Raw genomic sequence first — 22,073 nt, 5'->3', positions numbered from 1 at the left:
AAGAGTCATATCATATTAATATCTCTGAATATCTGACACACGTGGTGTGTACAATTTGACAACTTGACCGTGCAAGACATATGTATACAATAATTGTACAAATTATAAAAGAATAATAGTTTGTCATACGTACTGAAACCACTTTTGTGTTTGATAATGACGACGTATTCTTCGTACTTTGTCGGTTTATATATTACCTACGTATTGCACTCGGGCACGTGTCAGGTGATTTGAGAAAAAAAAGCTGAATAATGTAAATTTAACATAGTACCTTTAATCCGACGATAATATCATACGAATAACAAAAGAAAATATGAATGAATTTCGATTTTAAAATATTGTCAAAAGAATAATATTACAACCAACTTTTGTGTAGCTATAATAGTATATTCATAATATGTTATATTATACAGAGAGATGGTGGTGCGAACATCAAAAGCCACAAATATTTACGCCAAACAGTGTCGGAGGCGGGTGACTTTATTCGAAAGTTTGGGTTACAGCTGAAAATAAAGTTAAAAAAGTCCGTCACCTCGCCGCCGCTATTCTCGAACAGATTAAATCGTTTCCTTTAAGATGTAAAATCTAAGTGAGCCGCCGAGGCGGCGCAGTGCGACCGAAGAGTTTCGGAAAGAATAACTTGTCGTAAAACAAACGGGCCGGCTTTGGCGTTGTAAAATAATACAATATATTTTATACTTACGCCGTCGCACGTAAATCGGTAGGTAGGTACGTCGACGACGTTGATAATTTGGCATTTGCATGCATCGAAGTTGTAAAGCCCACGAGTGGCGATAATCATAACTTATAGATATTCAAAGTGGGTAGCCGCGGCATGGAGGGGTGGATATTGTGTAGTAGGTATACTATATATTATATTATACACACTTTATTCCGGTGCGCTTCATTATCGTTAAGTCGAAGAAAGCTTTCGGCGGCACTTTTTTTTTTTGTTGTTGTCAAAACCCTCACCCCCGTCGCCGCTCCACCGAACTATACTCCCTCACGCGAACACCGCATACGAACAAAGTTACGACGTCTGCACGAACACACACACCGACACACGCGCATAACATCACTTCTTATGATAATAATAATAATAATAATAATAATATATACACACTATGAGCAGGTTGACGTGTAAGTGTATAGTGGTGAGGTAGTAAGAAAGTCGGGTGGGTGTGGTGGGGAGTAGGTTTTATAGGTACGCCGCAAGAAAATCGTGACCACGCCCCGTATAGCTCACGACAAGAAAACCTCTCGGTAACCACCTTGGTAGTGGTATAATATACTAGTGTGTGATATATACGTATGGGTGTATGTGTGTGTGTGTGTGTGTGTGTGTGTGTGTTAGCTAAATAAGAGCAATGACGTTATGGGATGGAGTTGGCGGGGAGTGGGGGTGGAATGACGGGGTTAAAGAAACTGAGGGATGAAAAAAAAAATGATCATTTCAGATCACTACGATATTTCAACGTGCCCACCGGAGTTTCTTGTGGAAGTGATGGGGGGGTGGGAGGGGGTTCGGAGGGACGTTGTTTTATTAGGCACTTGGCGAAACCCCCTCGTCTCATTTGCATCACCGCCATCGCCGCCACCGAAAACAAAGCGGCACTAAACTTTTATGGCCCCGCAGAAAACGCTGCAGCTTCGGGAGGGAGGGCGACGACTTGGGCGCGCGAGTATTAACGTTTGCACCTGTTTTTTGCGCATTAAGCAGGGCACGTACGCTGAAAATGTTGTTTTTCTTATTACGGTTATTATTTTTATTTTTGTTTTTTTTTTTCGCTCTCTCTCCCCCGCGCATAATGTCGGCAAGCCGAAAAGTTTGCTCGAAATTCACCACTCGGTCGTTATTTTTGCAGACCTGAAACAGGACTTTCGAGTGCAGCCCAAGGACGTGAATCCGGCGTCCGGTGACACAGCCATCATGGAATGCGACCCGCCCAAAGGACATCCCGAACCATCGGTGGCGTGGCACAAAAACGGTCAAGCCATGTCGGCCGACAGCAAAAAAAGGTAAGCTGCCATTAATAATATATTATTGCTGTTAATTTTTTGACCATTTGACCATTAAAAATTTTTTTTTTTAATCTGATTGAATTCGACGCAGATACTGACATTACGTTTGTAAATATAATTTTACATTATGTATTTATGTTAATTGAAGTTACAATTAATTTGTATCTTGTATAATATATTCGACTTTTTATACATATCTACAGTGTATATCCAAATATTCTGCATTTCTGTCTGAAGAGTGTAGGTGTATAGATCATATTATATTTTTATAATAATTTATTATAAATTATTTTTATTAATTTATTAAAATTATATGCAGGAAAAACAGCCATTGTTTTAAGTTTATATCTTTGAATTTCAGTTACAGCTTATAATCGGCAATCTATTAATTAATCTTTTCGCACTAATGAACTATTTAAGTGAATTAAGTCAAAAAAGAACAATAATTGCGTATTAAATCCTTGAAACTGTAGCTCCAAATCTTTTTGAATATAAAATAAAATGTACTTAACTACGAAATAGGATTCCAAACAAAGCGAATGGAATCGTTAAGGGAATATCGATTCAAATCGTAATAGAGAAAACGTTACCTAAATGATATTCACACTTATAAACAGCTAGAATATTTAAATTTAATTGGTTTATTTAGTATTTTATGGACGTCGATTACATTAGATCGAATTCTAAGCAAGTATAATGTAATATAGTGTAATATGCTTTCTTATAAACAAATACGGTATTCAATATTCCATCGGTATGATTGAATTTATCAAAATACGTGCTGTAATTAGTTTTATAACAATTTGAAATTTTAGATGGTTCATTGAAGATAATGGAAATTTGATCATTCGTGACGTGAACTCCGAGGACGACGGTTCTTATACATGTGTGGCTAGCAATTTGGCCGGAGTCCGGAAATCCAAACCGATTTTGTTGGCGACTCAGAGTGAGTACTAAATTACATTCATGGAAATTCATTTTCAAACTAATTTATTAACCGTTCTCTACTCCCCATGTATTTATATATATTATTATAGTACGTCCATACATGATACAAGCCCCGAAGGACACTATAGCCATGGCTGGTTCCAGTGTACAGTTGCAGTGTAAAATTGGCGGAACTCCTCAACCGGAAGTGTTCTGGAAAAGAATATCGAACACTGGGGTCGCGCAACACATAAGGACAAGCCATTACAGGTAATTAATATAGTTTTCATCGACAGCAGCTGATGTTGCTCAATATAATAATATATAGATTACAATATGATATTTATTGATTTTGTTTTTTTTTCTTCATTTATCGGTTATTATTATTATTATTATTACGAAGAGAGTCTAATATTCGTTACATTTTAAAACAAAATGTATTTATAGTTATTTAAACTTAATAGTAAAATACCTGCACGACAAAACTTCTGAATAAATATTTCGGATTATATTGTTCATTTTTAACTACCTAATAAATTAGATTTGTTCAACCCAATGCAACTGTAAAATGCAAAATGTCCCTATTTGTGAGAACCGTTTGTAACGATATTGACGAATCCAGGGGAAGCCGTCTCATCCGATATGCGGTCGTAATGGATATTTCATTCTACAGAATTTATTCTGTCAAACGAGGTTTTGATCATACTAAACTTACTGATTTTATTTTTTTGTAGGACGCCCCATTGATTTGTTGTTGCTTTTTTTTTATATAACAACAGCAAATTTACTTTTTGTTAGACCCACACTGTTGGGTCTGTGTCAATATTATAGGTAATTAGCATACTGTCAACAAATATAATATTATACAGGGTGAAAAAAAATTATGCTACACAACCATATGACAAGAATTGTGAAAATTATATGGTTAATAAATAATTTAAGAAACATACTCTTTAATGACGCCAGGAAATTCCCAAAAATATAGCTATATACTGTTAATTTAATATGTATAAATTATTCGTGTTTTAGCGTTTAGATTTTTTTGACAGGTACCATGATTTTAAAATTAATTATTTTAATATTATATTTTATACATTTATTGTAAACTAAAAATATAATACATGAGTGTTACGACCTAATTAATTTACACTTAATTTTATGTTCATTAACTTTAGTTTTGAATTTTTGAGCCCATATAGTGAGTTGGTGTGTGAATAACATTGACAGACGTAATAATTTCCCTCAAGTTTGGCGTACTGACTTGTGGCTCTTAATAGACCGATCACAACCCATTAAATTTTTTCGTACGCCAAAAAGAATTAATTATTTCCAACCATCATACTTAAAACAACGCTACCAGACGCAAATCGTCGGGTTGAACAAATATTAGTCTTTGAAACATTGGACTTTCCGGTGGATTTTTCTTTATCTTCCTTAAGTATAAGCTTTATCATAGTTCACAATATTATGGCATTATGGTTTTGAAAAATTCAAAAAATAATCTCGAGATACTAATACGATAAAAATGATGGATGTTTCAGGAATGAGAAGCTTTCCGGGGACAGGGACACGTTCGAGCACGTTTACATAACGCAAGACGGCAGTTTGAGATTAGACAACGTGAGTCCGGAAGACGAGGGGAAGTACGTGTGTCACGCAGAAAATCACCAGGGCAAAGTAAACGCCGCGTCTTCCCTCACTGTGCACTGTGAGTAGCTAACCGTTTTACAGTATAAATATAGTAATTTAAATTCGTTGTATAATATAACGAGATCATAATAATAATAATAATATATAAAACGAATGTATAGCGGTGCTGTTTGCTCTCGGGGAATACAAAAACGAAAATCTCGAATCTGACATGCAACTGCGATTTTTCATAGCCCCAAATGGTGTATATAGTGTTATGAAATCGCCGCTGTGACGTTCAAACGAAATTTCGTTTCGCCTGTTTCACGAAACCACCATCAATTATTTAATCTTATAATAAGAAATAACGCAACCCAGTATAATGTTTTAAGCTTTAACATTCCCGTAAATAAAACCTCGACGTGCATTTCGATCAATAATTAAAGGTATCCAAAATTAGAGCTCACTTCGTCAAACAAAACTTTACGAAGAAGAACAATCCCTTAGGATAATACACAGTGGTTATCTCATTTTGAACCAAAATTTTATACTCCTTAAATTATTCAATCGACTAAATTATGAATAGGAGTTGTGTTTTTGTTGGTGTACCTACGCAATATTGTGGTAAAGTAACTTTGGCTGAACTCTCGTAACTTTTTTGAGCGGTGGAAACACCACTGATAACACTATCACCATCAAAATATACTCGGCGACGTGTTAATAATATATAATAACCGGAGAACCCGATGACTGTGGTAACAATATGTTTATACAATATCGTAGGTGTGAACAATCTGCGTCGCACACTGCTGCTTTTCGATTTATATATTTTCATCTTTGGCTTTAACGTGAACTCAAATGCAACTAATACGGCCAAAGATAAACACGATAATACTATCGCAAAGTCGTCAGTCGGAAATAGGGTCCGGATGTGTTTATTATTCGTGAGCGATTTTAAAACTTTCGTGTTCGATAGTAATAATAATAATTTCGAAGTTCGGTAAAGTCATAGGTGAAACGCTCCGGTCCGTTCGACATCGTAATTTCAAAACTTCCGTGCAACAGTTATTATATTGCCAACATACAGGCTGTTTCTACAACGAACATTAACGTGTGTCGGGATGAAACAGTCTGGTCGAAGAGAGCCGACACAATCGAAATTTAAAAAAAAACATATATTGGTGTAATACGTATCTATTTTACGGTATTCCATACGCCGTTCTTACTGTACATTGTTGTGTCGTAATTATTACGGTGAGATTGCACCCTGCAGAGTCGCAGCCACGGTGCGCTAAGAGGGCCATGCCCCCCTCCCCCCATCCAATGACTAAACTAACTTGTTGTCGGATGTATATCAAACGATGCAACTTTGGATCACATCATTATTTTCTTCAACCGCTGTAAGTGTAACACAATATTGGTGAGCAAAAAGTGGCAAAAACCACGTGACCTGTAATTTCACAACATTAGGAATTTTCGTGGAATACCTACCACGAATTATTTAGATTTAGATTCGATCCGTCATTTGGAAAATACAAATTGAAACACCTTGTGTTTCGAGAGCGATACAATTTCGGAAAATTTCATTTGATGGCCACTTCACAGAGTATAACAATTTATGGGATCATCCTAACGGTAATTTTCTTCGCGGAATAGACCCGTTTATCGTTTACATAATAATATGATATGATAGATATTGCGTTTTCCGGTAGTCATATAATATTATTAGCCCCGCCGAACGAGAATGTCTATCCAGCTCGTTGTTTTCGACGCGAATCGACGACCTAAACCCGCAGAAACGCCGGGCTGGAAAAATGAACGCATGATCGTGCATTTCGTATTATATATATACGCAGAACCGTGTAACAATAATACAGAAGACGCGTTAAATAATATCAATTGCTTTTACGGTGTTTCAAGCCGATAATACGGTTTTCAGCGCCGCGACAAGGCACCTCGGACGGATAAAAATATATAATACACTTACACTAGATAATTTTTCTTTTATCCGCAGCACTGCGCCGTGCGTGTGCAGTGTACACAAACGTGAATTTTAAGTGCAAACTTTTTGCCGCGATTATCTCGCTCGCGGAAGCACCTTATTTTCTACCGCAGCCGCCACGCACCTATAATAATGCGTAGCTCTACCTATATACACCGCAGACGGTCGGTGGTCCTCACCCGACAATTTTCTCCTCGATCCGCTGGGCTGGAGGGTTTGGGTCGACGGCGATGGTGGTGATGGTGGTGGTAGTGGTGGTGGTGGTGGTCTTAAGCTTTTAATTATTTTCTCTGTTAAAACTTTCGACGGGTTTTTTTCAACCCCTCCACTCACCGCGACGGCGGTCACGTATAATAATATATACCTATACGCGTCTCGAGCGTCCTCGCGCGCCGTACACCAAACCGCCGCGGGCAACGGTTGCCGTCTCGAAACCAGCAAGAAAACATTTATAAATACACTTATATATATATATATGTATACGCAACTGCAATAGCAGGGAGCTTATACAGTTACACCCGTATATATAGCTATATTGTATGTATATATGTATATATGTATATATACGTACACATATAAATAGGGCTCGGGGGGCCTTTATAAGTATATACAGCCACACCTCTCTCGTGTCGTATATCCACCGCACGCACTACAGTGATATAAACAATTCGGCAACTTCTATTCTCGAGCTTCGCCCATTATCTCTCGCGGCCTTTGTTTCGCGCGCGTCCTCCTCGTCGCCCACCCGCCAGTCGTCCAGAGTCCCGTTTTCGCGCACAGACGGTCTAGATCGCGGCGCGCGCATTAATCAAACGGCCACCACCACCACCGTCACCATATATATAATATATATATATGTATATGTGTGTGTGTGTGTGTGTGTGTGAAATGCGTTACACTCTTGCGAATACGCTTTTCGCGACCGAACGCGAGTCCTCTATTGTACAATCCTTTGCCAAAAGGACGCGGAAATCTTCGACTTTTCCGAAACAACCACCGCCTCTACGCTCTGCCCAAGTATCGTCCTCGGGCGAATTGATAAACCGCTTTTTCTTCCACCACCGCACCGTCTGACAGACTTCTGCCACCACTATACCTACCACGTTGTTTACGCCGATTTAATCAGCCTGCAATAGGATTTACTGCCGCCGAAAGAAGTATCGCGTTCGCGGACGGCGGGGTGGGCGCGAAATTTGCTCGTGGACTTCCCTGAGGAGGGCTGTGCAATAATTTTGACGAGCCGTTCGGGTTTGTTCCCCGCGGTCCGCGCCCAGGGCCGCCGCAGGACTGTCGGAGGACATCGTTCCGGGTAAACCGAAAAGTTTGTTTGGCACTGCGAGCCACGCAAATAATATAATATGATAATACGCTCGTCGATAATAATACTGTTGTTATTTACTACCCCCGCTGCGTGGGGCGGTCGTCCGAGGGAGGAAAGCGGTCGAAAAGTCAATCTCCTCGCACAGCCGCCCCGCAAGACGGAACAAAAAGAAACGCCGCCGGAAATCAGCGGACATTTATCTACCCCGACAATGCTCACATCATGTCGGACGGGAAAAAATGTATCTATAGTAGAGACAATTATATTATTATACGCATAGGTACTCGAGCAGTAAGTCGTCCAATAATAATGTCGGCAAAAAATGCAAACGTATAGGCTTGTCGCATTTTTCCAGTGACTAGTGTGGCTGTCGTTTAGATAACACTGCTATCCCACTCACACGCATAAATACGAAATATTACGGCAATACGGTTTTAGATACTGAACGCGTTGCCAAACGGACGGAAATCTTTGACTCTTGCAAAACAACCACCGCCCAAAGTACTATACTACTACTACTACCACGGTATTAATTGTTGTTAACGCCGCCGATTTAATCAGCCGATAATAATACTCACGCGGGCGGCCGGGTGGGCGAAATGTGAACGTGAACGTCCCCGAAGAGGAGGGTTGCACCATAATATCGGTGAACCGTTCGGCGGGTTTGTCCTCCGCGGTCCACGCCCAGGGCCGCCGCAGGACTATCGGAGGACTTCGGTCCGGGCAAACCGAAAAGTTTGTTTGGCACTGAAAGCCACGCGAATAATATAATACGCTCGTCGATAGTAATACTGTTGTTATTTACTACCCCCGCTGCGTGGGGCGGTCGTCCAAGGGCGAAAAGCGGTCGAAAAGTCAATTTCCTAGCACGACCGTCGCGCAAGACGAATAAAACGAAACGCTGCCGGAAATGCTGCACATTTTTTCCGACCGACGGAAAAAAAAATGATAGTAAACCTTATACGAGTGTTATGGGTCGTAGGTACTCGAATAAGTCGTCCAACGAATGTTGACATAAACAGCAGCTAACGTACATACGACACGATTTCGTGGTGACTCGTGTGCGTTTGTAATAATATCGTTTTGACGCCATGACTACGAAATGTTTCGTACGTGTACCGTGGTATAGATGGTCGTTAATAATTATTTTATTTTAATGAAATAACCATATTTTGCGTACTATGACGACGATTTGTATGGCGGTCAAGTGTTGTGCACAGCTGTGCATACAGTGTGATCGTGATGACACGTGGTCATAACGGTTTAAAATATTTATTATTCATCTGATGATACGTACAATTATTAAAACGATCATAATCATAGTAATGTAATACGCCGTTTGAAATGAAAACCGATTAAAGGTTTATATTTATATATTATTCGTTTTAAATTTCTAGAGACAATTTAATATTGTTTAATTATAATTATTACTATTACCACGGTTAGGACCGGCCGTTAGTTGTTTTACAATCCACATAGGATGTCGCCGAAAACGCGGCGGTCGGTGAACATTCGAATTGAACATATGTTTGTTTCGTCGCATTTGAATGTTCCCGTGGCAATTTCGCTTTTCATATAAACATTAACAGCTTTTACCCTTGTCATGTTGAATAACTACGTAATGTGGTGGATATTCCGAATACTTGTTAAATTGTTCGCAAACATCATATATTGCTTTACATCTAATTTATTATTTATTTGGTAAATTATTCGAAAATGACGTTTTCCATTTTATAATCATTTCCAATTATCTACATACACTAAACACATTTGTTCAACTCGAAATCAGTGTATAACACCTTTAATATTATGTAGGTAGGTAGGTAGGTACTAAAATATATTGCGTTTGAATTATTATTTATTGTACAGTGTTGTATTATAATTAAAGCACACAGTATTTTTATATTAAATACGATTACAAAGTATATTATATTCCCAATAATTAAATAACTATAAATTGACACGCACGGAGACATTTATATATTCTATGACATTAAAATAATTTAATATACTTGTATATTAATTTAAAACCACACAATTTTGCTTTATGGAAGTTAAACTATAATATGAAAAATGCATTTGATACTATAATATATTGTAAAAAATAAAACAAAATCTTTTTTAACAACTTTTATAAAATGTCTAGACCCGATGATAGAATTAAAGTTTTTCGTTCTATATAACTCTGTAAAACGCTGAAATGCTTTTATCCAGCATCCGAACAGCTACAGATTTATTTCTCACGACAAAAGTATGGCGATGACAATAATCAAACATTTCATATGTAATGCTCTTATGTAATGTATTATATAATGGCACACTGAAATACTCCAGCAGCATAAGCATAATGTGTTTGTCGTTTTTTTTTTTTAACAATTATTTATCTTTTTTCATACAATTGTTTAAAATATTATTATTTGATGGAATCACGAATTATTAATTTTAGTTTATATCATACACAACACGCGAGTTGTATTAAAAACTATTTAATAATTGCAAATGATGGACATTTTTCCTAGTGCCTACGCATCGATCCCACTAATAAGTAAATACTATATATAGTTAATATTATATATTATGTATGTATCAAAGGATGTTTGATTAATTTGTTTCAAATAAGTATTTACCCTTTACCCTGAATACTACAAAACACTGAATACATGCGCATTCACCCCAATCAAACAACTTGAAATCCCTTTATCGGGAAGTAGAAGCAAACCAAATTTCCTGTTTGACTTGTGAGTTGTGCTAGAAATTGTTTTTTAATTCAACGATTTTATAAAATAATTAATTTATTGATTGATGCGGGTTACTCGACGAATTAATCCGACTGTAGGGAGTACACGGACGATATTAAATAAACCGATTGGATATAGATTAGTGAGCAGATATTTTTTTTTTAGTACCTATGGATATTATTAATTGTTAAAAATTCACATTTAAACCATTAAAAATTATTTTTCATAGTAAATTTTAATATTAAATATGTCACATACTACGGTTTTGTAACAGCGATATGCAAATATAACTCTATACACCTAGTTTATCGTACACTTGTATTATAGTACGTCACTTATTTGCCTTTATTCGTTGTAATAAAAACATTTTGTTTCGTCCCATTTCAGCTGTCCCGTTAATCGCCCAACGGCCTGCAGATACACACGTATCGGCCGGCAGCAATGCAGTATTCGAGTGCGGTGTCCGGGGTAATCCCATACCGTCGATTTTCTGGTCCTTGCAGGACAACGACACCGTGCTATTCCCCGAGGAGAGCTGGAACGAATTTCACGCCGAAGACACTAAAGATTCCGTGTCCACGCTGGTCGTACACGTAAGTTTGTGAACATTTATGATACCGTAGTTACGTCTAACCGCCTAGACTCTAGAGCCCATCGTCGTTCTCCGGGAGTCCGGAAGTTATGTCCGGACTTTCGGTACCTACCTACGCCAAACTTGCGCGATATTAAATATTTTTTCACGATTACCGTTATTGTCACGCGTTTGTTGCAGAACGTCAGGAAAGAACAACACGACCAGCTGGTCGTCATGTGTTCGGCAATCAACGAGGCGGGCTCGGATGAGTGGCGAGCCACGTTGACGGTGGCGGCGGCCGCGTACGACGAGTCGTTACCGCCGATCATCGAGTACGGACCCGCCAATCAGACGCTGCCTTACAGTTCGATTGGTAATCTCGTATGCAAAGCGATCGGAAACCCGCAGCCCGTTATCACGTGGTACAAGGACGATTCGCCGCTGTCGACGGAAATCGCCAGGATCAACATCACCGAATCCGGCACACTCCAAATAATGAGTGAGTATCCTCACGCACACACGCGTGCATGGAAAACGTCACCGTGCATTGTGTCCTTGTCAATAACTTGTTGACATTTGTTGAATACTGTTTTTTAAGTGTATTGTCGAGAGCTATTAGCTACCTAAAGCAATTTATTCAAACCTGAAGCATTTATTTGATTTACACCGACATAAAAACAATTATTAAATTCTCGAGTATAACACGTTAAAAGGTTTTTAATTTAAGTATTTATAAAGTTATTTAAATTATAAACTTTTAAAATTCAATGCAGTTATACGGAGGGTAGCGAGTTTTGAGTAAATTCGTAGGCGTGTGGGTGACGAGAAAAATAGACGAGGCGAAACTCTTTGTTTGTATAATATTGGTATATTATATGCGTGGGTCGTGTTCATGAAGAAAAAAGAACAAAATTAAAACCATCGTTTGCTTTTAGATTTGCAAAAGAGCGACAACGGCGTTTACACATGTGTGGCGTCTTCTGTCAACGGAAAGGCTACGTGGAGCGCCGAACTAAAGATGGAATCGCCGAAAAACCCCAACGTGGGCTTTTTCAGGTCACCGGACACGTCGACGTTCCCCAGTGCTCCGAGTACGCCTGTTGTCGTCAACCACACGGACACGGCAGTCACCCTGTCGTGGGGTCGTAGCAGCAAGGTCGGATCGTCACCACTCCTCGGCTATCAGGTACGCGACGCGTTTTTCTAACCGCCTTCGACGTGGTATTCCGATATGGATGTTATTAATAATTCATGGAGGTATACTGCATTCCCAGGACATGGTACAAGACGACGGGGGTATAATTTTCCCGGTGCACAATGTACCACTTGGTCCTGGTATATAACTTTAGGTATCGATGTCCTAGGAATGTAGGACGCCGCGGGAGTGATACGAATTTCAAAACGAAAGGATGTGGAATATATAGGTGATGCGATTCGTCCGTTTTTCATTGGCATATTTTGATTTTCCAGGTGGAAATGTTCTCTTGCGTCGAGAACGTCGGATGGGCGACGTTGGTTCGGAGACTTCACTCGACTCACTACACGCAGTCGTTCTTAAAACCTGGCCAGTCCTACTTGTTCGTGGTGCGTGCCGAAAACTCGCACGGCCTCTCCGCGCCTAGCCACCTGTCCAACCGCATCTCGTTGCCCACGGAGTACCGTCAGAGCATATCGTTTTCTCACGATATGTCCATCGCCAAGTCAACTCTGTTCGGCGGCCATATCGTAGACCTCATCGACATAAAGACGGTCAGCTCGACTTCGATAAAACTTTTCTGGGAGGTAAGTGTCAGCCAATCCGGCGCGTCGGGTCGATACGACCGGAAACCGCATACGCTACCCACTATAATAATCAGCGAACGTAATGCCATTAATATACTATAACAATACCTTCGTCGTTTCAGATTCTCAACGGAGAATTTTTGGAAGGTTTTTATCTATACTACCGCAGCAAGAACACGACCGGCCAAAATGCCACGTTCATGAAACTCTTGTCAAACGCCACTGAACTGTCGGGAGCGTACGTGATCAACTCGCTACAGCCGTCGGTCACATATCTGTTTTTCTTGGTGCCGTACTACAGACACATCAAAGGTCGACCGTCGAATTCAAGGACCGCTAAAACTCACGAGGACTGTAAGGACAACACAATATTATTATATTTTATCGGAGTGTTTTTTTATTGCCGTCAACTTTAACATATTTTCGTCGCTATAGGCCCGTCTCGAGCACCTCAACACGTCGAACCAACTGCGTACAACGCCAGTGCGGTGTACCTGAAGTGGGATCCACCTCCGGACAACTCGCACAACGGCGTCATCACCAGTTACCAGGTAGTCATACAAGGCGGTGCCAGTTGGGACGTGCTGAGCAACGTGACGGTCAGTGCCAGTACACCCACTCTGCTCCTGACCAACCTCACGTCGGGTGTGCGGTATAAGGTCATGATCGCGGCTGCTACGAAAATCGGTTTCGGCCCGTACACGGATTCGATCATACTGCCGACGGATTCTATAAATCAAATAAAGTATGATCACTGTTGACTTGTTTTTATTTTTATCCAAGACCTTTTCTATTATTTCGTTTAAAATAACAACTCAACCGTTACATATTGTCCGACTGTTTAGTCAATTTAACGACGCTGTCATTGATCACGAAGAAATCAAAGAGTTCGTTGCTGAACCATGGTTCATCCTGTTGTTGGCCGGAGTCATCACGTTGATGGTCATACTACTCGCCGCCGTACTCTTCGTCAGATACCGTCAGTTGGGTGCTAAAAAGTCGCACTTAGGAGGTAACTATGTTTTCGGTATTTTTCAGTGCGCTGTGCACGCTATCCGCTTTTCAGAAAATTGACTAACCACGCGCGTCTGTTTAGATTCGTTAAACCCTGCCAACAAATTGTCCTATTCGTCTGGTTTCAAAACTACACTGGACGTGTCACACCGAGGACAGGTAGCGTCGTTTTTGCAATCCGAACACAGCGTGTCGAACAGTCAACGGTGTCTATTCATCGACGCGAACTCGTGTCACAAACCCAATTGGTATTCATCATAATATTTGTATTCATATATAATATTGTTTTGAACATTTTTTTTGTAATAATAACATCATAAATCTACAAATATTCCAGGATGCATCATGATATTGATAGTAACGAAAAAGATTCTAGCCAACAGCTCTTACCGGAAATCGCCGACTATGCCGAAGTGAATCCGAACACAATGAGTACATTTTTAAAGGATCGTGAACTGTCGTCTCCGGCCCCTTACGCGACCACTACGTTGGTGTCAAACTCGAGTTCTAGAAATGTAAAAAAAAAATCATTTTGAAATTAATTATATTATTATAACATAATAATACATGTGACAATTTTTAAAAACTACGCAATCGAAAAATGCGAAGAGTTGATAATCATATATTTTTTTTTCAGATGAGACGTAACTCCGATGATACTGCTTACGCTTCGGCCAATATTTATAACCGTAATCAGAACGTATATTCCGAGAGTGGGTATAGCTGTTGTTCGAGTAATAACGACTGCCAGGGCTGCGCAGGTATTTGATTATATTTTTTTTTAAGTGTATAATATTATGATGAATAATTATAAAAACAAATATTGTTAATTGTTAAATTAAATAAACTCATTATAAAATATTACCTACTAAGTATACTATATTATGTGCTAGTAACTCATAATGTAGTATATACTTAAGACACAATGGTGGATATTATATTCAATGTAATATATATATTATACTATTGTAAAATACTTAGAACCCAAATTGAACGAAAAATTAAAAGAAATACTTTTACTCGTCCCTATAGAAATGTACTATTAAAAACTCGAAATGAGATTATGAATATTATGAAAATAAATTTCTAGTAAAAAAAATATAAAACTAAATTACTTTTGTAAAACGCCCATAATAACGGCAAGTGCGCAACCAGCTATTCAAGTACAATACATTATAATATCGTTGAAAAATTATTAAATTAAAAATATAATATAAAAACATTGGATAACGAAAAAAAAATGTAGAATTAAATAAGGTTTCGAAAGTTTAAAATCAAACAGTACCTACTTGTGCATAATATATTAAAGTTATATTTTGTTTGCACGACGTATACCCGAGTTTGTAGATTTAAAAATTAAAATTTTAAATATTTATATCAACAACTGCGTCGTGTGACGAGGAGACATAATAACTCATAAAATAATTATAAAACTGTTATGATATTATTCTATGGTAATATTATGAGGAATGGTTTTCATATAACTAATAATAGTATTTTATGATTCTGTCTGTAGACGATTGTGGGAGCATGCAAGGCGTTCCTGTGTCAGTCGTTCTGAGCGGTTGTGGCCGGAAAACGTTCAGCGAAGTGTCTCACCACAGCAACAAAAGCGGTTCGAGGTTCAATAATTATCCGCCATATTCGTCTAGGCAGCGAGCCCTGGTAAGCTCCCTACACACAGGTCACTAAAATATTCTCGAAAGCACATATCTAACTGATGTGTAAATTTCACACATTAATATTCATATAGTAAACGACGATAAATTAATAACTAAAATATATTCAAATTAAAACTGTACAAACATCAAATTATTAAGCTGTAAAGGCCCTCAAACGCATTTTTAATGGATAATAAAATAACTGAGAAGATCTTAAAATGTAAAAAAAAAAAGTTCGTGTTAAATTGAAATCATATAAGTTCAGACTAAAATAGACGAGCCCCGGATTCGGGGGTGTATCTTACTAAGATTTTGGAGGGGGGGACTAAAATCGTTTAAACTTTGGAAAATAAACAAATATACCTGACTTGGTAGGTATTTGAGTTTAAAACTTCGTCGAGAATATTACCTATTGACCAATTTTGAATTTATTGTATCGTATGAGGTAATATGAAATGTAAATAAAATACTAATATAAATAGTCGTGAAATCATATGATCACGATGGAGTAATAGTATACCAATATCATTACCCTGCATAACAATGAATTCAACATATTTTTTTTTTCAATTTGAAAATGTATCGATATTTGCTCAAAATGTATTTTGATGTTTCTATGTGCCTGCAGTAAAGCCAATCCACTGAACCTTTTTTTTTCCCAATCCTGATCGTAGCTATTTATTTTATCTACATAAAATAAGTACAGAGAACTTTGAAATAGGTATAAAATACAATAACTGTTGTAAAACTTTATAAAAAGTCTGCGATGGACACTATACAACTATTACATCTACCATGTTGTGCGAACAGGTAAGACTCCCGAGCACTAACATTTCATCAAAACAAAAAAATATATACCTTATTTCTCGGCGAGCTCAAAACAATGTGGCCCGTCCGTGACTACATATCATTTTTTGTTTTTTCTTATATAAAAGTAATATACCTAGAACATGTTATATCCATTGCAAAATGACACAAAAAACGTATAGTATGACGCTTATTAAGCGAATAAAAAAAAAATGTGATGGGGAAAAATTGATAAATCCACTATTATAGATGAGACTTTTCGACGACAAACATCAGAGAAAAAAAAATTGTAAATTTGCACTAACGACAATATCAGTGTCATATAATATAATATTATCACAATTTATAACTATATTATAATACAATATAAACAACAAACAAATTACTCAGGGTCAGGGGATCTTCCACTCCCCTCACTGCAACTCCCCACCCCTAAAATGTTGGCACAACCATCCTGGTGACTGGTGTCTAAAATATTGTCGTCGTTTCAGATGCGCACCACTTGTTCGTCCAACGGCTATCACTACGTGGACCCTACGATCATCGGGCCGATGACCAACAGCTACACCAACGGCTACGGCCGAGACTGTGCGCCACCAGACGTGGTCGGTCAGCAGCAAAGGTCGCCGTGCTACACCGAGGCGGGCGCCGTCGGGAGCAATCAAAACATCTCGTGAACGTTTTTTCCGACCGATTTTTCGTTTTAAATAGAAAACTATAACTCCGCAGACGACCCCGGCCGCCGCCGACCCCGGGCTGCTGAGTGCGCCCTCAACCCCATCGCCGTACGACGAGTCGCGTCCACACAATATCATAAAAGTATTGACAAAAAAAAAAAAAATTTGAAAAAAATAATACCTCCGCGCCGTAATGTTATGTGTGTTTGTCACGCTCGCCGTCCACCGTTGTCGTCCAGCGGTGGTGATTCCGACATAATAACAATAATATTATATTATTATGACGCCGGTCCGAAGTGTATGGTTACCTCGTTTTGTGACCGCCTCTTACATACCGTGGCGAATAGTGTATACCGCCGTGTTGTACTCGACTTATTGACACCCACCACCCCATCAGACGCACCCTCTCACCCCCTCCCCCCCCGGCACTGATTCACGTACACCCAGGGCCCCGAGAGCGGAACATATCATTATATCATTCGCCCGTTTCCGACCCATATGTATATTTACATATATACCATACGAGTCTCCACTTTCAGCGTCGAAACAATAATAATCATTGTTATTATTACTGTCGTACGACAACTACGGTTTCCGAACGATATGATACTTTTTATTGCCGTGCTGTAATACTCGTCGTCGACGGTTTAATATTGTATTACTATTATTATATATTATTATGATTACCTGTATTATTATATTATTATTATTATTATTATTATGTAATGTAATGAAAAAAAATTTAAAAACAATGTTATTACACAATTTACGCGCGTATACGACGGATTATTGTGCCGATTATTAGACCCCGACGCGTTTATGTAAATCTATAATAGTGCCAATGTATATTTTGTATTTCAACTACTGTACGTGTACATTTTAAATAAAACCTTCCATTTGTTACTTATAAAATTTAACTGATCGTGTTTTACTATTTTATTTTTTGTTTATCGGTTGATTACGATGACGTGTTGCTGTCAGGAAATTAAAAAAAAAAGGAAATGGAATTTATCTATTCTCCAGGTTTTGAGTCAATAACAATAAGTCAAACACGACAAATATTGTGACGACCTAGAAATAATTTCGTGACACGTTACTTTCGAAGACGGACTTTTTAAATTTTAAATATTATTTTCTTTACACAACTATGGTACCTACTTATGATTATATTGGTTGTTTAAGTGAACGGATGCAACGCTAAAACTTTGCAACAAAAATTCATATGCAAGCGAGCAATACCTATGACTGCACAATGTTTTCGTCCGAAAAAAAGTATATTTTACTGGTACATACTTAGTAAACATGCTCAGAAACTTGCGTCACCGTCCGGGGACGCAAGTCAACTATATCATTATTATCGATGTTATCCTATCACTAAAGTAGATACTAAATATAAATCGAGATTTCTTATTAAACACCAATGTATTTTTTTTTTTTATGATATTTTTAATTTGATATTTGATATACAGATATTTAGGTATTTATTGATATTGTAACATTAACAAAAAAGAAACACCTACCTAAGTACAAAAATACTGTCTGGTTTAAAAAATAGGCGTTCGTCTTGTGTTCTGGGTTGTAAATACTTACATTATATAATATTATGTTGTATAATTTATATTATATTAATGTCAAAGTATTCATCGGCGATGTTCTATATGAATTAATACAAGTCAATTCACTAATAAACGAAACAGTAGGTAGGAATAGGTTAAGTGTAAAATGTTTACGTTAACCATTTGTTGTATGCATTCATTTATAACGGTAATATTACGTTATAGTGCGTTAAATGAATAATTGTATAAATGGTTTTTTGTCCATTTTCTGTAGGCACCTGGGTACAACATAAATGTTTCGGTCATTATATAAGATTTACATGGTAGTCACCATTCGTTCTATCCGCAAGTCATATGCTCTATATAAATACAAGCTATTATATTTCTCGTATAATAATATGTTAAACATTATTAACCTAACCCTACTAGAATGGGAATCTCCAGTGGATGGGACGGAACATCGTTTGCGTTACAGATTCACACTGGTGATAACAAAAACGGTATTGGCCACCATCGTTTTGTTTCTTTCAATGTTCATCTTAAAAACTTTTGACTTATTTAAATCTCAGAATCTGTTTGAAATCTAAAAATAATTTAAATAAATATAGCAAGTTTAACCCTATACCGATATTGGTTCAATAATGGCGGTCGTACATAGTCATTTGATTTTGGTTCACATATTGATTGGCCTGAAGCTCAACACCGGACCACATAAAACTAACCACTATAAATATTGCTTTTCGAATACTTCTTAGAAATGGTGTGATTCTAAACTCCTTAAGCTCCTTTACAGTGAGCCACACATTCACTATTTAGGGGTTTTATATAGGCAATGTCAATGATCCTTTTTTTTAAATTAACATCATGTAATTTGTTTTATTTTTTTTTTTTATTAATTAACTCGCGGCAACTTAGGCCATTGGGTGGTTTTTAATTGTGGGGGAGGGTACTGAAGGTTTAAACACGTGTTTATGTTGGTTTCGGCAGATTTTTTAGTGGGCACCCGTAGGTATCTGCCATGCCCGGGTGGGGGATGGCGGTACTTCTCTCCAGACACCGTGACTTGCCCGAAGAAAAATGCCACCCGCAGCCGATGTTTTGAACCGGCGTCGATACGCGTCGCAACCGACGCCATAGTCCGCTCGGCCACTCCGTCCCCCCATAATATTATTATTATTCATTTTAAAATTACTTTGCCGGTCCGTCAGGCAATTTTTTTATGAATATTTTACCATGCAATATTTACATTCATAATAGAAATTATTTATTTTTATTATTAATACAGTAGATATTTCCAAAATCAAATTATACCTGTAATAATGTATTATATTTGATATAATATTTACTGATATTACCAGCTGTTGTCAACTTAGGTCATACGTACAATTCATCGAAATATCTTGAAAATGCTGTTGAATATAATAGTAAATAATAATGTATGCACAATAACGATAAGGTTAGTGTATTATCAATGAAATTATAAATTCACCATTAAAATGATAATATAGAATTTACACATATATTGTTATACATTGTTCTTCTAATAATTACTCGCATAGTCGTGTATGTTATACATATTATATTGTATATTATAATACAGTGTGTTCACGATATGAAGTACCACTTAATATTTCTTCAGGATGACCATGGATTGAAGTGGGGTTTTCAAAAGGTAATGAGGAGTATCTTAATATACATTTTCAAAAAATTTCAAATTTGTAACTCTCTCGGTACATGCATGCGCAGTACATCTCTAACATTCTTTTAATTGCGACTCCAATTATTTTTTTCTAAGTACACTATTGTTTTTTAAAAAATGTCTGTATTAAAAGTTTTTTCTAAGATTGGTGGTCACTGATCAGTATTTTTAGCCAAAACACGCCAAACTTCTGTTCATCATACTGATTCCCCTAGTAATGCGATAATACTTTTGAAAACTGATTTGAATTCGTTATTATGTCTACTTGAGATTTATCAGTCCACTTTTTCCATTCCCCCCCTTCCCCCCAATATCTATACATTTATTTTGAATATTTTTCAAACGTCAATTATTCGCAATTGAAATCTGAAAATGTGGACAGATCAATCTGAAGTAGACATTATAACGAATTGTATTATAACAATAATAATAAAGTTAAGTATGAATCGCAATGGCTAGTTTACTGCTGGTAAGATAATCGTGGCGCCCTCAAGTGTAAAAGCTGTCAACCATGTTGTATCTCATTGTACGTCCACAAGGCCACGCCTGGGTGCCCGACTACCATAATATTATTTAATAACATTCTAACGTTTGATAAAAGTTACTAAGTTTTAAATTTTTTTTTATTATTAGTTACCTTTTACATTTTATCCACCCATTAGATAATAATATTATACAATATATTTTGTTTTCGAAACTTTACTACTATATAAAAAATAGATTGAAAAACAATATGATAATATTTTTATTTATTCATTTAAACTTTGTTTGACAATAATTATTGGTTTCGATGGTTAAAATGGTTGATTAAAAGTTATTTCAAAAATAATTTATAAAATTTAATTATATTCAAAACGAAAAAAATTTTTTAATACAGCCTGTATGGGTTAAACAAATATATTACAAAAAGTGTAATATTATTTTATTTTTGCTGAGTTTAGAATATATTTTGGATATTGATGTTGGAGGAATTTAAAAGGGGCAATAGGTGCGTGTGAAGATAAGGTGAGCAATGTCACATAGGGGTATTTTGTTTTTAATTAGAAAATATTTTTATTAGACTTTGGCTGTTTGTCAAAGGTTCTTGTTTATAGTCTAATTCCGTTTAATTCAATTATTGACATACATTTGTTGCATACAAATATTATTAAAACAATTATTTTAAAAAATAATATTACTATAATGTTATTATAATTATATTTTAATATTATTATCACAAACTGGTGTCAAGGGTGTGATGTCTGTTTGTAGGTACTACCCTCATTTCTCATCTATATTTCATAATTAAGTACACTAAATACAGTTAGAGATCTATTATACTATATGCGACGATATGTATTATAATCCTAGATACAAACAATGCTATTAGGTATTAGATTATATCTGAAAAACAACACTTTCATTTACTGATTGATAATTAACAATCATTTATCAGAGGAATAAGTCCTTATTGTACTGCGGGTTGTGGTATTTTGTAATTTTGAATGCAAATAAAAAGAATGGTTTAAACTCTAGTCCAATAACAGTAACTTCAGTATGTCATCATGTCGACCTAAATACAACTACAACAAATAGGAAGGTACATATTGTTAAGTAAAATATTGACTCGCGCACTATTTGTAAGACTACAACATTTTCTAAAATAGTAACTCATAAAAGCAGCA

General features: G+C 37.0%; 1 protein-coding gene across 1 annotated transcript in view; it reads left to right on the top strand.

Annotated features, from left to right (window-relative positions):
• Window positions 1-18,071, top strand: part of LOC132944177 (protein sax-3-like) — a 74,006-nt gene extending 55,935 nt beyond the window's left edge. Inside the window, exons 3-18 of the mRNA XM_061013399.1 lie at window positions 1,866-2,019; window positions 2,838-2,968; window positions 3,060-3,219; window positions 4,491-4,657; window positions 11,027-11,232; window positions 11,412-11,712; window positions 12,149-12,399; window positions 12,684-12,995; window positions 13,118-13,349; window positions 13,431-13,740; window positions 13,841-14,007; window positions 14,092-14,257; window positions 14,347-14,524; window positions 14,647-14,770; window positions 15,526-15,674; window positions 16,969-18,071. Coding sequence (XP_060869382.1) covers window positions 1,866-2,019; window positions 2,838-2,968; window positions 3,060-3,219; window positions 4,491-4,657; window positions 11,027-11,232; window positions 11,412-11,712; window positions 12,149-12,399; window positions 12,684-12,995; window positions 13,118-13,349; window positions 13,431-13,740; window positions 13,841-14,007; window positions 14,092-14,257; window positions 14,347-14,524; window positions 14,647-14,770; window positions 15,526-15,674; window positions 16,969-17,154 — 3,194 coding nt within the window. The 3' untranslated portion in view covers window positions 17,155-18,071. The remainder of the gene's footprint in view (window positions 1-1,865; window positions 2,020-2,837; window positions 2,969-3,059; window positions 3,220-4,490; window positions 4,658-11,026; window positions 11,233-11,411; window positions 11,713-12,148; window positions 12,400-12,683; window positions 12,996-13,117; window positions 13,350-13,430; window positions 13,741-13,840; window positions 14,008-14,091; window positions 14,258-14,346; window positions 14,525-14,646; window positions 14,771-15,525; window positions 15,675-16,968) is intronic.
• The last annotated feature ends 4,002 nt before the right edge of the window (window positions 18,072-22,073 follow it).

The sequence above is a fragment of the Metopolophium dirhodum genome, chromosome 5, assembly GCF_019925205.1.
Source record: "Metopolophium dirhodum isolate CAU chromosome 5, ASM1992520v1, whole genome shotgun sequence".
Taxonomy (NCBI): domain Eukaryota; kingdom Metazoa; phylum Arthropoda; class Insecta; order Hemiptera; family Aphididae; genus Metopolophium; species Metopolophium dirhodum.
Note: the sequence above shows the minus strand (reverse complement) of the source record. Positions and strands in the feature narration are given on the sequence as shown.